This window comes from Ceratotherium simum, chromosome 33 (assembly GCF_057802395.1).
Source record: "Ceratotherium simum simum isolate JZ-2026a chromosome 33, ASM5780239v1, whole genome shotgun sequence".
NCBI lineage: Eukaryota > Metazoa > Chordata > Mammalia > Perissodactyla > Rhinocerotidae > Ceratotherium > Ceratotherium simum.
In genome coordinates this window covers 19,733,590-19,750,750 of record NC_141932.1, presented here as the reverse complement: position 1 = coordinate 19,750,750, position 17,161 = coordinate 19,733,590, and the positions used below count along the sequence as shown (strand labels likewise).

Below are 17,161 nucleotides of genomic sequence, written 5' to 3'. Positions count from 1 at the left end.
ACGACAGGCAATGAGCCACAGTTCGGCCAACAAACACAGAGAGGGAGGGTCTCCCTGAATCCTTCCCCTGAGGACCAGGGAGCTCACAGCCACCTGACCTCCCACCACCACCATCCTCTCACTCAGGACACGCAGGAAACCTCCTCCTTCACACTCAGGAGATACCCGTACTGGGTCTCTGTCCTTGAAAGCAGAGGCCAGGCTGGTGATACCTGGAGATGGAAGGCTGGTCCCCTCACCAGTCATCACTCAGCTTGCCCCTTTCTCATCCCCAGAGTCATCTCTATGACCTTCCTGCTGGGAGTAAATCCAACCTTCCCAGAGCATTTGAGGACATTGGGAAGACCCTGGTGCCCAGATAGTTTTCTGTGTCAAAAACAGAAATAATCCCCCTGGGTTTGGAGACCCCTGGGTCTCTGTGTGGTGCTAGCAGACTCAAAGCCAGGACACAGCAGAGGCCAATGCTGGGGGGAGGGTGGGTCCTCCTCTCAGGGTCAGGGGTCTCCATCAGCCTTGCTATTGAAAGTGTGCTCCACAAGCCAGTGTGATCAGCATCACCTGAGAGCTTGTTAGATGCAGACTCCCGGGTCCACCCTACACCTGCCAGGGAAGAATCTGCATTTTAACAAAATCTTCTGACTCTGAACAGGCAAAGGGGAGAGGCTGCCCCACGCCCACAAAATGAGCATCGACTCTTCTGGGTATCCACAAAACTGGGTAGCTGCTAAAGTAGCATTTCTATTGTGTCACCTGGATATTGACAATCTTTATAAAGTTCCACAGGTGATTCTGACACAGAGCAGGGGTGACACCCCTGTGACAAGAGTTCCCGATGTAGCCCCAGAACTCCTGCTCTAAAGGGAAAAGTCAAGTGTGAAAGAGAAAGGGCTGTGGGGGAGACTGACTGTGCACCCTGACCCAGAGTTGTGGGGACTGCCCAGGACACCAATGCCCCAGGCTGTGCTTGTCCACACAACGGTGGGAGTGTGTGTGTGTTTGTGTGCGTATGTGTATGGGGGGAATCACAGCTAAAGAGGGAGAGGCCTCCACAGTTCCCAGGGAACAAAAATGTGGACAGAAAGGAAAGGGGAAGGAAGGGACTAGGGAAGGTGAAATGAGAGGAGAGAGAGAGGGAGGCTCCTGGACAGAGACCACGCCCACGGTACATGTGACCCCATTAAGAACTCCTGCCCCTGGAGGAGGCCCAGCACAGAGGGAGGAAGGACAGCAGAGCTGAAGCATCTGGACAGCAGTGCTTATGAGCATTTCTGGAGCCCAAGCTCTTCTCACAGAGGGAGGAACAGAGCAGGCAGCAGACACCATGGAGCCCCCCTCAGCCACTGCCAGCAGAGGGCGCAGCCCCTGGAAGGGGCTCCTGCTGGCAGGTGAGAAGGGACAATTCCCTGAGGGTGGGCAGGAGATGGGAGAACAGAGACTGCCTGGGGAGGACAGGGCTCTGAGAGGGGACAGAGGAATTCTGTTTGGCCCTGAGGGGAGAGGACATGGGAGCAGAGTAGGATGGTGGGAGGGGACTCAGCAACAGGAAATTCTCATGACCTGGAAGTGGGGAGGGGCAGGAGTATCTCAGTTGCTGTACCTTTCCAAGTTAGTCATCACTGACCAATAATATTTGAAAATTGATGATAATAATTTATTTGAAGATGACACTTGAAAAAACTTAATTAGGGATACTAAACATTGTCCTTACCCACCACCCTTAGAAATTGCCAAAGAAATACCAGGATGTGGAGGGCCCTGGGAACACTCGTTCATCCATCCACAGGTGTTTGCAGCCTGTTCCAGGCACTAGAGTTACAATAAGATCAGACAAGTCCCTCCCTTGATGGAGCTCACCCTTTATGGGGAGGAACACAGAGAAGCAAAGAAATCTAGAATGTGATATCAGGGACTGACAAGCATCTTAAAGGGACCAGAGCAGGGAAAGGTCAGAAAGTGAAGGCTGAGAGTCTTTAGAGCAAGTGTCAGGGAAGGCATCTCCAAGGACGCCCCTGAGAGTGAGCAGCATGCTGAGGGCAGTGAGGGAGTGAGCCGGGCAGACACCTGGGGAAGAGTATTGGGAACAGAGGAAATAACAAGTTCAGAGGGGCTGAAGTAATGGTGGTCATGCTGCTGACCTTGACCAGTAGACACAGACACAAATACATACACACGCTACAATTCTAAGAGATGGAGAGAGCTGCTAAGGACCCAAGGCCTCATCTTTCCACCCTAGTACACAGGTCCAAATATTGATTGATCTCTCTCTCTTCCCTCCTAGTCTCACTCATAAACTTCTGGAACCCACCCACCACTGCTCAACTCACTATCGAATCGGTGCCGACCAAAGCTGCTGAAGGAAAGGATGTTCTTCTACTTGTCCACAATCTGCCTGGAAACCTTTCTGGCTATGTCTGGTACAAAGGGGACAGAGTAGATCCCAATCAACATATTGCAACATATGCGATAGTCAGTCAAGTAATTATCCCAGGGCCTGTATACAGTGGTCGAGAGACAATATACCCCAATGGATCCCTGCTGTTCCAGAATGTCACCCAGAAGGACACAGGATACTACACCCTACAAGTCATAAAGACAACTTTGCTAACTGAAGTAGGAACTGGACAGCTCCACGTACACTGTGAGTGATTCCTCTCTGACCTCTGGTGTTGGGTGGGGTGAATTCTACTTCACACACACAGGATTAACAGGCCTGGACTGTGCCTACATCCCCCTCTGCATGATGTCTTGTGTTGGGGTTTGAGCATTTAGTGCAGGACACACACAATGGAGACAAATTTCATAAGATTGGAATACCCTTCCCAGAATCCAGCCCTTGCAGACATTCCCCACAGAAAGAAGGACCAACCTGATGAGAGTAACTCAGCAGAGGGAGATCAGTTTGAGTCCACCCCCCAGGGCTCCTCCCTGTGAACATGACCCTGAGGAAGACCCTGCACAGCTCAGTCAGGGCCTGACCAGAGACAACCCCTGGGATCCTTACAGGGAAGCTATACCTGGGAAGACCCTGCCCAGACCCCTGTCCCAGGGATCCTGACTCTAGTGACCCGGGGGAGCCTGTGCCAGGATTAGATTTTGGCCTTCTGGGCAGGGCTGACTGGGAGCAATGATTTCCTAGCTGCCTAAGTCCCAAGGCTCCTGAGCTGGTCAGCAGTGAGGGCTTGGCCCTAAGAGCCACATCCAGTCAGGGGCTGAGCCTGATCTATCACCTGAGACTTGGCTAGGAGAGCACAGATGGACAAGGTCCCTAGGTCATTAGCCAACTTCCCTGGGAGTATAGGGGACTCCAGAGGATGGTCACCATCCCCAGGGAAGAACAGAGGGTAGCAGAAGCTCCTGGCGGCTCCTCATCCACCAGGAATCAGGCCCAGGGAGCTCTCTCTCTTGAATGCCTTTCATTTGGGCAGCTCCTCCATACTACGCTTTAGGTCAGATATTTGGGGATGTTTTAAGGTTAATTCACAGACAACATTGTAATCCAAAGACCACTGACCATTTACCTGATTTTATTCAAGGGAAACTGAGGCACAGGGAGATACAGTCATTGAACCAGGGTCACACAGACCATGAACAGCAGATCAGAGTCACGGCAAGATCTTTGTGCAGCCATAGCTCTGACCTCTCCAACACCCTGACCACTCCACCATGGATGCCTAATAAGACCAGCCCAAGGGCCACCATTGGATCAGATCCTTTCTTCTTAGGGATCCACAGCTCAAGGTAGATTTTCTTGTCTAGGGAGTAACAGTAAATGGAGAATTAACCTATTTTTATTCAAAAACTAAATTACTTTCATCAACAGTCAGTCAGTGCATGGAATGTCCAGGCTGCCCCCTCAGGTGGCCAATCCAACCTCTCCGCACTGGACATGAAATCACTTATTTGTTTCCTGATGTGTTGGTGTCACTCCCACTGGAGTATACAGGAAAGGACTTTGCTATCTCACTCCCCACTCTACACCTGTAACCTGCACAGGTCCCAAGAACTCAGTTGCTCTTTCATGAAGGAGGGAAGGAATGAATGGTGAATGAATGAATGATCCGTAATCTCTTCACAGACTGGAACCTGGATGCAGAATCCTAGGAGGTTATGGACACCCTGTTCCCTGTCTCTCCAGGGGCTAACATCCATGTTCTATCTCTCTGACCACCAGTCCCTAAGGCCAACTGAGAGAAGAGTCTCATGGTGATTGTGGGGCTGCTCAGCCCTGGGAGGGTTTTCAGGGCTGTTCTGGGCCTGCCCCTGGGGCAGCCATTGGCTCTTGGAGCCTGGGGTCTTTGAGGTCACTTGTAATCCCCACTGTTCACAGCCTTGGACATTTCTGGCTCTCTCTGCTCCTTATGTGTGTCTCACCTTCCTCCTCCTTGATTCCAGCTGGGACTGTCCCTGTTGTACACAGCTTCCTCCACTCTTACGGCTTTCCTGAATTCTCCTGCTAACACCTGTGGCTGTGCCCACCCTCCTGGGCAATAGTAAAGGACACAAATCAGTGAGAGCAGAGGCACCTTGAGGCTCCATCATGAGCTAGTTTGCCCAGATCACCAGAACAATAAGCTTCCGTTGTGCCCCCATCCAGGGCTCTTTCCCTCCATAATGCCAACAAGTCAAACACGCCATATGACAAGGATGTGTGACCCCTTGATCTGCTCTCTACATGACTTAACGGGGAGTCAAAAGCAGAAGGACAGGTCTGCAGTCCCCAAAAGCTCACAGGCTCATTTTGCCCCTTTGACTCCTGACTCACTTCCTCATCCTAGTGAGGTTCCCATTAATCTAGCAGTTTCTGTGAGCTTCTCAATGTGGGGCTGGCCAGACCCTGTACCATCTGCCTATTTCACATACACGGGTCCTCATGATGAACATTTACCATAGGATGCTCTCAGATGGTAAGATCCACCAGCCCAATTTACAGTCACTTAGATTTTGCCCAATTTGAATGAAATTGATCAAACTTGTATTTCCTGAGGTCAAAAGAGAGCCACATGCAAGCATTGGACCTTCTTCCCATTTTAACTGACTGTTCATATAAATTGGTGACAGAGACTTCTTTCCTAAATTTACTAACATACCATATCATTGGGACCAATTTGGTAGCATTCCTCTCTTTATGTAACAGATAACTCAGACTTGCCCCCTAATTAATTCTGTCCTCATAAGGACATGTCTTACGTCTCTCTCTACCCAAGGAGTCACTGATTTCAAACCCACTTTAACATCTTATTTTGATCATAATGCGATCCTGGTTGGACTGCAGAACTTGCTCTATAACCTTTATGCTCTCTAGAGAGATTTTCCTCCAGACACTGGTCTTAGATCTTTGGGACTTAATATTAATTTTCAATATGGAAACAATTTAACTTTTCCTCTAATTTCTGTCTCATAATTGTGTTTAAAATGGTCCATGAGGGCTAGATTCCACCCCATCTTTCCACCAGTCAGCCCTTCTGCACTTGAAAACATCCACTTGTATTTCAGGAAAGATCAACATGTCTTCACTGCCCTCTGCAGTGGGAGAGGAGACTTTAAAGACCAAGGGCAGAGCACATGGTCTTCTGCCAAAGGCAGCCAGCCCCCGCCTCTTTTCTGGATCATTTCTAGTCTTAACTCTGCTCTACCCTTTATGGAGTCACTGTCTCATGCCAGTCACCATGGAACACTTGGGCAGACATGCCCCGCTTCATGGCCCTGCAGCCTGAGTACTGAACTGAGCTTCGGGCTTGCTCCTGATCTCCCAGTTCCAGGCGATGCTGCTCAGTCCTCTCTGGGTTTAAGAATTATAGGAAGGCCCATCATTACCCAGCGCCAGGATAACCCTGGAAAGCAAGTCCTCAGGGAAAACACATCTAGGCTGGGCGATGTAGGTCTGTGTAATAGAAAAGGCCTTGGAACCCATAATTTCCAGGTGAGGAACCCAAGGTTGGTCCAACAGTTAGCTGGTCAGCAAAGAGCCAGGAAAGCACTGGGTGGTCACTGACTCCCAGTCCTGTGTCTTTCCATGACCAACCCTGATGCTTATTTAACTTGGGAAATTCTGTGTTTTCTCCCAGACATAGAGCAGGCAGCCTTACGTTCTCTGAGCACTCAGATCCTTATACACTTGTCTTGAGATAAATAGACCCGCCTTAATCTTTTAAAGACTTGGTTTGGCTGAGAGGTGAGAGATGCCACCTCTGAAGATGGCTTTGAAGGAATCAGTTACCACACAGGGCAATCTTCTCTCTTTATCTGCGCAGCAGAGTTAACCAAACCCAACATCACAAGCAACAACTCCAGCCCCATGGAGCACGAGGACCCTGTAGTGTTAACATGTGAACCTGACACTCAGGACACCACCTACTTGTGGTTGATCAACAATCAGAGCCTCCGGGACAGCACCAGGCTGGAGTTGTCCCTGGACAACAGGACTCTCACTTTACTCCGTGTCACAAGGAATGACACAGGACCCTATGAGTGTGAAACCCGGAACCCAGTGAGTGCCCATCGCAGTGACCCATTCTACCTCAATGTTCTCTGTGAGTAACTTCTGTCCCTACCTGGCCCAGGCTGTCTGCCTAAATCCACACTACCAGAGGCCAGGCCACATCCATCCCTTGCAGGTCCAAGTACACAGACCGTCACCTCTGGACACCCAGGATGGCCATGACTTACAGTTTTGGGCAAATCCAGGCAGGCCTAGTCTTGAGCCAAGACTAGGAGGGGACGGGCTGTTTCTGCCTTGAGAGGTTCGGGGTCAACAACTTGTGATGGGAGAAACAGGTTAATGTCTCAGACTCAGGATGAGTGAACACAGATGGGTCATGGTTGGGAGTTTTTAAAACAAGGTTGTGACTCAGCTCAGAAGGATACTGTGGCCCTTGTGCAGACCAGAAGCTTCCCTTTCCCTCTGATTACATCACAACTGGCTTTATTCTGTTTGCTCTAGATGGCCCGGATGCCCCCACCATTTCCCCCTCAGACTCCTATTACCGTGCAGGGGCAAACCTCAGCCTCTCCTGCCACACGGCCTCTAACCCACCTGCACAGTATTCCTGGCTTATCAATGGGAAGCCGCAGCAATCCACACTGGAGCTCTTTATCCCCAACATCACTGCGAATGATAGTGGATACTATACCTGCCTCGTCCATAACCCTGTCACTGGCTTCAATAAGACCACAGTCAAGACTATCACAGTCTCAGGTAAGTGGCTCCCTGGACCATCGGCACCAGGCTCTGGGGTGGAGATCAGTCTGGTTTTCTGAAAAGACCCTGGAAGAAGTTATTTCCCATCCTGTGTGCACAGACACAAGCAAATCCCAAATCTGTCCCTGAATCCTCCCACTACATCTCTGCAGACTCTTCCTTGCCTTGCTCTCTGATTTCCCAGGGCAGATGTGGGTCCAGCCTGGAATGTGGACAGGGGGTTCTCTCAGCCTGAGAAAGCCCCATACAGTGGAGGGGGCTTCACAGAGGGAGAAGGAAGAAGGTCCTTCTGCTCTCGGCTCACCTTGTGACTGACTCTGCTCTGATGCCATCTATGGTGGGACAGGGGCATGTGGAGAAGGTACATGGGTAGCCTGTCCTCAATCTGGCCAAATTCTGCCACTCACTGACACCAGGGCCTTTCTCAGGCCAGGCTACTGGGAAACGGGAAAAGAGAGAGTGTCAGTGCAGACTCCTCTGAGCTGTGTCACGGCTCTGAAGTCACCAGCTGTATAACACCTTGTGACACCAGCACACACATATACCAAAGGAGAACAGTGAATGATGGCTCACACTTGGAAAAATAGGTAGATTCATCCATGAAGTCCCTTCATGGGATGGAAGGAGCAGTGCCAAAAAGTTTATATATTACAGAGAGGGCTAAGAGTACCAGCCTTTCATTAAAACTGTGACCACTTCTCTCTAGAGATTTCCTTCTCTGTGATACTCAATCCGTAAGCCAAGAAGTATAAGTCCTATTCAGATGGAGAAATCCTTTAGATTGTAACTTCTCCAGGTCCTAAGGTCATGATGACTGGCTGGGCTATGCTCATTCTCTAACATTATTTAACAAAAAGGAAACACCTTCCTTTCTCTATTTAAAGCTACCACACTAGAGAGCAGGCCTGATCGTTCATAGTCACAGAAAGCTCTAGCAAAGGGCCACAGAAAAGCCAATGGGAGAAAAATTCCACCCGATGATGAAGACGCTGGACACGTGGCCTGAAAAGAGGTTCCTGTTGCTGATACTATGGAAATGACATGGAGAACCAGTCTGGGGTCATGCTGGGGTGATCTGGGGATCAAAGGGGGAGTTTCAGCCCTCTCCTTACAGATGGTCACCTGAAGAAAGACACTCGTCCTTCTGCAAGGGTCAGGGCCTTCCTCCTGGTTGCTTTTACACAGATCACTGGCCCCTGTGAGTGGCTGAGATCTCTGAGGAAGGAGCATGACCCCAGGCCCCAGGCCGACTCTCAGTCAGTCACCTCCTCTGTTTCTCCACAGACCCCGTGGTACACCCCTCCATCCAAGCCAGCAATACCACAGTCACAGAACATAAGGACACCGTGGTCCTGACCTGCCTCACAAATGACATTGGGATCTCCATCCAGTGGTTCTTCAATAACCAGATTCTGCATGTCACAGAGAGGATGAAACTGTCCCAGGACAATAGCACCCTCACCATAGACCCCGTCAGGAGGGAGGATGCCGGGGATTATCAGTGTGAGGTCTCCAACCCGGTCAGTTCCAGCAAAAGTGACCTCTTCAGGCTGGATGTGAAATGTAAGTGACCTCTTTCCCATCCTACATCTTCCTGGGAGGATGACTCTACCAATGTGTGCAAAATGGATAGAAGTCACAGGGGCAGAATATCCACCTAGAGATCATTACAGTAAACAAAACAACAATGTGGTTAAGAGCTCAGTCTCTAAATCAAATATACTTTGTTTCTTATTCTGGGTCTGGCATTTACTGTGTGACCTTGCACTACATACATTCTTTGTTTTTTCCTGTTACCATTTTTTAATGTGGTAAAATATACATAAGATTTACCATTTTAACCATTTTTAAGTGTACACTTCAGTGGCATTTGTACAATCATATTGTTGTGCAACTATCACCACTATCCATTTCCAAAACTTTTTGATCTTACCATACTAAAACTTTATATCCAATAAACAATAACTCCCCACTCCCTACCTTCAACCCCTGGTAACCACCACTCTGCTTTCTATCGCTACGAGTTTGACTATTCTAGGTACCTTGTATAAGTAGAATTAGATGATATTTGCCCATCTTTTATCTGGGTTATTTCACTTAATATAAATGTCTTCAAGGTTCCACCCATGTTGTAGCATGTATCAGAATTTTGCTCCTTTTAAAGGCTGAATAACATTCCCTTGTATGTATATGGCACATTTTGTTTATCATTCATCTGTCTGTGAACTTCTGGGTTGTTTCCACCTTTTGGCTGTCTTGAATAATGCTGCTATGAACATGAGTGTACACATACCTATTCAAATCCCTGCTTTCAGTTCTTTGGGATATATACACAGAGTGGAATTGCTGGATCAAATGGTAATTCTTTGTTCAATTTTGTGATGAACTGCCATACCATTTTCCACAGTGGCTGCACCATTTTACTTTCCCACCAGCAATGCACAGAAATTCCAATTTCTCCACATCCTTGCCAACACTTGTTGTTTTCTTTTTTTTTTAACATATATAATTACATCCTAATGGGTGTGAGGTGGTATCTCATTGTGTTTTTTATTTGAATTTCCCTAATGATTAGTGATGCTGAGCATCTTTTCATGTGCCTATTAGCCATTTGTATATCTTCTTTCGAGAAGTGTCTGTTCAAGTCCTTTGCCCATTTTTTGATAGGGTTTTTTGTTATTGTTGAGTTGTAGCTCCCTATATATTCCTGGATGTTAATCCCTTATCAGATATATGATTTGCAAATATTTTCTCCCATTCTTTGGGTTGTCTTTTCACTTTGTTGAAAGTGTTCTTTGATGAACAAAAGTTTTTAATTTTGGTGAAATCCAATTTATCTATTTTTTCTTTTGTTGCTTGTGCCTTTTATCCAAGAAATTATTGCCAATTGCAAAGTCATGAAGCTTTCACCCTATGTTTTCTTCTAAGAGTTTTTACAGTTTTAGCTTTCATATTTAGGTCTTTGATCCATTTTGAGTTAATTTTTTGGATATGGTGTTAAGAAGGGTTCAACTTCATTCTTTTGCATGAATATCTAGTTTCCCCAACACCATCTGTTGAAAACACTGTCTTTTCCCCATTGAATTGTCTTGGCACTCCTGTAAAAAATCATTTGATGATATACGCAAGGGTTTATTTCTGGGATCTCTATTCTATTCCATTGGTCTATACGTCTGTCTTTATGCTAGTACCACACTGTTTTGGTATCTGTAGCTTTGTAGTAAATTTTGAAATCAAGAAGTGTGAGTCCTCCAACTTTGTTCTTTTTCAAGATTGTTTTGGATATTTTGGGTTCCTTGAAATTCCATATGAATTTTAAGATGGATTTTTCTATTTCTATAAAAAAAAGTCATTGGGACTTTGATAGGCATTGCATTGAATGTGTAGATCTCTTTGGGTAGTATTGTCATCTTAACAATATTGTCTTCTAATTCATGAACATGGAATGTTTTTCCATTTATTTATGTCTTTTTTTTCTTGAATAATGCTGCTATGAACATGAGTGTACACATACCTATTCAAATCCAATCCTTGTTTAAGTTAATTTCTAAGTATTTTATTTTTTTGATGCTGTTGTAAATGGAATTGTTTTCTTCATTTCCTTTTCAGATCATTTATTGTTAGTGTATAGAAATACAAATGGCTTTTGCACGTTGATTTGGTATCCTGCAACTTTGCTGAATTTATTAGTTCTAACATATTTTTGTGGGATCTTCAGTGTTTTACATGTAAGTCTGTGTCATCAATGAACAAAGATCATTTTACTTTTTCTTTCCAATTTGGATGCATGTTATTTTTTTTCTTACCTAATTGCTCTGGCAAGGACTTCCAGTACTATTTTGAATGGAAGTGGCAAAAGTAGGCATCCTTATCTTGTTTCCTATCTTAGGGCAAACACTTTCAGTCTTTTACTGTTGAGTATGATGTTAGTTAGCTGTGGGTTTTTCATATATGGCCTGTATTATGTTGAGGTAGTTTCCTTCTATTCCTAGCTTGAGTGTTTTTATCATGAAAGGATGGTGAATTTTATTGACTGATTTTACTAATTTAATCTCGTTACTAGTTATTCACATTTTCTATTTCTTCATGATTCCATCTTGGTAGGTTTTGTGTTTCTTCTAAGAATTTGTCCATTTCATCTAGGTTATCCAATTTGTTGGCATATAACTATTCATAGTACTCTTAAAATTCTTATTATTTCTGTAGAATTGATAGTAATTCCCCACTTTAATTTCTTTTAGTAATTTGAATTTGATTTAGTAAATTGAATCTTCTCTCTTTTTTTCTTAGTCAATCTAGTTAAAGTTTTGTCAATTTTGTTAATCATTTTTGAAGAAGCAACTTTTGGTTTTATTGACTTTATTGTTTTTCCGTTCTCTATTTACGTCCACTCTAATCTTTATTATTTCCTTCTTTCTTCTAGTTTTGAGTTTAGTTTGTTCTTCTTTTTCTAGATCCTTACATCGTAAAGTTAGGGTGTTGATTTGTGATCCTTCTTCTTTTTTAATGTAAGTGTTTACAATTATAAATGTCTTGCACAAGATTACTAATTTCTCTGAGCTTCATATTCCTCAACTGAAAATTGCAATAAGAGTACTTGCTTCACGGTATTGTTTTAAAGATTTAATGTAATAATCAATTAAACCCTTAGCAAAATGCCACACAAAGTGGAAATGTTCCATAAGTGTTAGCTGCCATTATTACTACTGTTATCATTAGCCTCTATGAAGTCAGGAAGTCCTAGAGTCAAATCCCAGATCGACCTTTTACTAGCCATATGACACTGGGTAATCTTTTCGCCATTGTAAGCCTCTGGTTTTTTTGGTCTGTAAAATGGAAATAATGTCTATCTGACAGGGTTATTACATGAATCAAATGAGACATATGTAAAGTATACAGCACAGAACTTGGCACGTGGTAAGTACCTCATAATAGTAGCTAACATTAGTGTTGATCATTATCATTGAGTTTCCTGATAAAGGCAACAGAAATAAAAAAGAAGAAACAAATGCAAAAGGTATTATATATGAGGGTGGGGGGCATTAGAGAAAAAAACATTGAGACATGGTTACTGACTCAATATGGGAAATGAAGAAAAGGAGTCGAGTGCAAAGTTTCAGCCTGGTATGTCAGTTTTTATCCCCTGAGATGAAGCCAAGATGAAATTAGACACACAAGATATTTATTAGGAAAAATGCCTGTGAGGGAATGTAGGACAGGAGTGGGAAGAGCATGGGAAGTTCCTTAGACCATGATGCATGAACCCTATAAAAGAGAAAGAGAAGGAAGGGAGCTTTAGCTTGCAGTGCCGTTCTAAGAGAGTGTCTACAAGGCTGACAGGGAGTCCTTGAGCTAAGGTCACCCATCAGAGGAAAGTTGATTCTCCAGAATTGGGATCGCTTTCATATCTCTGCTGGGAGCCTGTGGGAAGCGTGGTCTCTGTGCAGTGAACAGTGACAGTGAATGGAGATGGTGAATTCAGAGTGTACTAACCCAGGCCTTCTGTCAATTAAGTCCCTACCACAAGAGACCTGAGGGGCACATATTCATGGCTGCAACACCTGGTACACAGAAAAAGTGCAACCATGAAAAAGTGGGACGTTATAACATGCAAAAAAAGCCAACAGCCTTTCTCATATTTCCAGAGCCTTCAAAAATATCTGAGTGCAGAAAGGCCAGGATGCAATTGAGACAAGTCTGACCACCAACTTAGAAAAAAATATAGTGAAAGGAAAAAATTTTCAAGCACGTAGTCAGCTAATCTTCCCACAGCAACTTTCCCACAGAAAATTTATTCCTTGAAGGAACAAGCAGAGACTATTCCATGTTAAGAGTTGTTTCCCAGGGCACCACCACTGTAAAATAATGTCACCTTCATTCATTCTCTTTTCTTTCCATGACAGATGTTCCAACACAAGGAAGTTCTGGCCTCTCAGCTGGGGCTATCGCCGGCATCGTGATTGGAGTGCTGGCTGGCATAGCCCTAATAGCAGCCCTGGTGTACTTTCTGTATATCAGAAAGACTGGAGGGTATGATGGCCTTTCCTCGTTTTCCACTTTCTCCAAGGCTAATCGCCATGCTTGGGAGAGGGAAGGAGCCTTCAACTCTGTCTCTGGGCCTGGATCTGCTCCTTCTCCTTCCTAAACTCCTGCTTCTCAACACTAATTCCTGCAGGTCTCCTCTTCCCTGCTCTTCATGCCTCCTGTACCCTGCTGTCTCTTGGACTTGGTTATTCCCATCCCCATCTGGTTTAGAGGGGACAGATACAATTATGTTCCTCTGTCCTCCAGTCAGGGAAGCCAAGGGCCAAGAAGGAAAATGATTGAGGAAATGAAACGAGAGGCAGAAGAAAGTGAGCCCTGTGGTCTGTTGGCTATAGGAGCAAGAGGGATGGCTAAGACATGAAGAGAACCTAAGAAAAAGCAGAAACAAATAAAGGCCTCTTGGGCAATAAATAACGTGAGAAAAAAACAGCATCTACCTATGAAAGGGGAAAGGTGTCAGGGTAGAAGTAGGCTCAGAAGCAGTTGATAAAGAATGGACCTAAACGCGCCTATCCAGCAAACACGAAAGGAGTAAACACTAGAAGGAATTGTGGGTAGACTGAGGAAGGAGGCCCTGAGAGGAAACGCAGTACCCACCAAGGCATAAATGAACACTGAGAAGCCCCAAGGTATTATCTGCTGATAGTGTCCTTCTCATTCAAGGAGTAAATATCCTATGCTCGGGAATAGCAGTGACAGTGTCTGATATTTATTTAGGGCAAGTGACCAGCACGATCTCACAGAGCACAAACCCTCAGCCTCCGACCACAGTAAGTAAAGTCACTCACCCAGTGACAGCTGGTGTGTTCCACCACGTGCCCTGCCCTAGCAGGGAATCCTGGATTCCCAACGACTCCCTAACTTCTGAATTTTTAGAGGGGATCTCCACTTGCCAACCTTAAGTTGACATAGGTCCTCACACCCTTCCTAGCCACAAAAGATTCCCCTGAGACCCATACTGAGGGGAGACGCTTACTCTGCCTGAGCCAGGTAGGCCTGAGTAAGATGGACATGTTTCCAGGAGCCATTTCCTCATCCTTCCCCCTTCCCCTTCCTGCCTCTTTATGGATGTGGGCATTCTTTGGTGAGAACTTCCCTGTCTTGTGGTACTGTGGGTATTGTGGGTCTCAGTGCCCCTCCACTGAAGCTTGTTGCTGAGAAACATATCAGGGAAAAAAATCAAGGCCTTGTGACCTGGAAAAAATCTTCAGAAGTGGACTGAGGCCTCCTGTGGCTCTACTCCTGCCCCTCCTCTGGTACTAATGCCCTGGGTCTGGACCACACACTCTGAGGGAAGCCAATTCCTTAAGTGATCATGGGCCACCTCCCCATTCCACCCTCTCACCACCTGCCACTTCCTTCAGCTAGAAATCACAACAGCTTAGGAACGCCATCATTCTAAAACCTTAAGTCAGCTGTGTATTTCCATGGGTGGGTAACTCTTCTTTTGCTTCCCCAGGTCAGGGCCACTCTGACAACTCCCCTAACAAGGTAATCACAGCCAGTTTCACTGGTTCACTTTCTCATGGAAATATCTCTGTGTAGAAGGGGTTATTCTTGAAAACACCAATGTGAGACCACAGGTTTGGGTCAAAGATCCTCAATGCAGTGGCAAACAAAGAAGCGTTGGTAACGACTCCCGTGAGTCTACCTCATTGCAAGCATGTGGACTTTGGAATTATCCCCATCCTGTGTTTGAGTCCTGGCTGAGATTTTTAGTAGCTCTGTGACCTTGGGCAAGTAGCTTACCCTTTCTGATCCTCAGCTTTGTCATCTGTAAATGGGCATGCTGCCTACATCAAAGAGAAGCTGAAGGAATTCAATGAGATACAAATGTAAAGCACCGAGCACAGTGCCCAACACATAGAAGGTCTCGATCATTCCCCCTCCTCTACCTTCAGTCTGACTCTGCTCTTACTGTCAAAGGATAATTTCCATTCTAACGGATCTGAGGTCTTAGTTCCTTTACTTTGTAATAATTTTAACAAATTTTTCTCATCTTAACCTTTCAATAGCATACATATATACTGAAAAGTGCTTAAATCATAAGTATATTTTAAGAATGTATGATTTTTCACAAGATAAACATACCCAGGAAAGCAGCACCAAAATCAAGAAACAAAACATGTCATCCTCCCCCCAAAAATCCTTCTAGTTATTTTCCTCCAAAGAGTACCCACTATCCTGACTTTCAATGCACTAGATCAGTTTTGCCTGTTTATGCTCCTACATAAATGAAAAACACAGCATATCCTTATATGTGTCTGGCTTCTTTCACTCAAACTTCTTTTGTGAGATGCATCCATAATGTTGTGCACATTTGTAGTGTGTTCATTCTCATTGCTGTATCATCATATTCTGTTGTATGGATACTATAATCTCTCTCTTCTAATGATCATTCAACAGGACAATAGCAAGCAGAGATAATGGGTGATAAAAGTCCTTCTCTAAAGCCAAAAGTTTCAAAGTGGTGATAGCACGTGGTACTGAATCACACTAGACCAGGTGAGGGCCTGACCTGTGACACTGATTTAACTGACCACTGCTCATGCCTTTCAGGTCGATGAAGTTACATATTCTTCCCTGAACTTCAATGCCCAGGAATCAAAGAAACCAACTTCAGCCTCCCCATCCCCATCAGCCACAGAAACAGTTTATTCAGACGTAAAGAAGAAGTAACGCAACCTTCCCTGCTCGCTGCACTGTGGACTTATTCCAAGCTTCTCACCCCCATCACTAGAAGGATCCCTTTTCCCTCAGGGAAAAGAGGAAGAAGCCTCTTTCCTCCCCTTAATTGCCAAATGAGGCATCTCCAGGCTGCCTGGTCACAGCCCCTCCCTTCAGTGTCAGTACATGAAAAGGTACATCTGGGAGTCTGTAGGAAACCCATCCTTCCTAGTCTTTCAAATTTGTCAAGGCAGTCCTTGGGAGAGAGTTGCCAGAACCTCCCGCTCCCCCTCTCCTGAACTAGACTTGTTTTAAACTTGCCCCTTCAGAGCACATTCATTTCTTCCCACTACAGTCCTGTTCTATAGGAGTCTAATTTGAATTTGCCAAAACCTTGCAAGTTATGTCCTTATCCACTGAAATGCATGTGCCAGAAAAGAATAAACAAAAGTAAAAGTTAAAAGCTTCTCTGTCTCTCCAAAGCCCAGTGTGAACCCACCAGACACTGGAAAACAAATATACAACATATTCTGACCTGGGAAATTCTGCACCTTTGTCCACTGTCAGGGTTGTCTACCTATAGAACCAGGGCGTAAGAACCTTATTGCTTAGTGGAATACCACCTAAGCTCTCTGGCAAGCCTGTCTTCTGAGAACGCACTAGAAGCAACTAGGAAAACTAGAAAAAAAAATTTGCCAAAGTCCATAGACGAGTCCTAATGGAAAAAGCAAAAGATGCATGCACATTTTAATAACTTTACGGACCTTATTCAAGTAAATGCCCACAGAAGGAGGGGTTACAGCTGTAGGGAGCAGTCAGCTGTTAATAGAGACAATCTGCTAGGAATTTGGGAAAGGAATCAGAGAGCTACCCTGCAGAGATTAAACTACTGTTAAAGAATGCACAACGGGGATATTGTTTTTCTGCCTTTTCTCTGAGCCATTCTACCATTTTAATTTTTGTAACTGCTTATTTATGTGAAAGCGGTTATGTTACTCAGCTTAGCTGTGCAAGCCAATCTGTCTGCCTTAGGTAAAAGAAGCAACCAAAACCTCTCAAGTCCCCTTGGCCAGGAGCTCCTCAAGGCTTCTATGTCAGCGGCTCCAAATAGAAAAGAAGGAGAAGCTGTTTTCTTCATTCATGGCTTTCTCACTCAGTTTCTAGGCATCTCAGACCAATCACCAGCCACCATTCTGTCCCATGTGTCTGCCTGTGCATGTTCTGTCTGTCTACCCACTCACTTTCTCAGGA

General features: G+C 45.2%; 1 protein-coding gene across 1 annotated transcript; it reads left to right on the top strand.

Moving 5' to 3' along the window:
- The first annotated feature begins 1,238 nt into the window (after positions 1-1,238).
- LOC101404147 (cell adhesion molecule CEACAM1) lies at positions 1,239-15,922 on the top strand. Its single transcript, XM_087421699.1, has 9 exons — positions 1,239-1,385; positions 2,279-2,638; positions 6,252-6,530; positions 6,941-7,195; positions 8,483-8,761; positions 13,102-13,228; positions 13,961-14,013; positions 14,703-14,734; positions 15,803-15,922. Exons 1-9 carry the CDS (start codon positions 1,259-1,261, stop codon positions 15,920-15,922), a joined length of 1,632 nt encoding a protein of 543 aa, XP_087277825.1. The 5' UTR covers positions 1,239-1,258.
- Positions 15,923-17,161: the final 1,239 nt, after the last annotated feature.

What these genes read in the sequence shown, in the direction of transcription:
- LOC101404147 (XM_087421699.1), top strand. Translation starts at nt 1,259, where the DNA reads ATGAGCATTTCTGGAGCCCAAGCTCTTCTCACAGAGGGAGGAACAGAG. An exon ending in GAAGGGGCTCCTGCTGGCAG is followed by an intron (nt 1,386 to 2,278) that starts GTGAGAAGGGAC and finishes CTTCCCTCCTAG; the next exon opens with TCTCACTCATAAACTTCTGG. An exon ending in TGGACAGCTCCACGTACACT is followed by an intron (nt 2,639 to 6,251) that starts GTGAGTGATTCC and finishes TTATCTGCGCAG; the next exon opens with CAGAGTTAACCAAACCCAAC.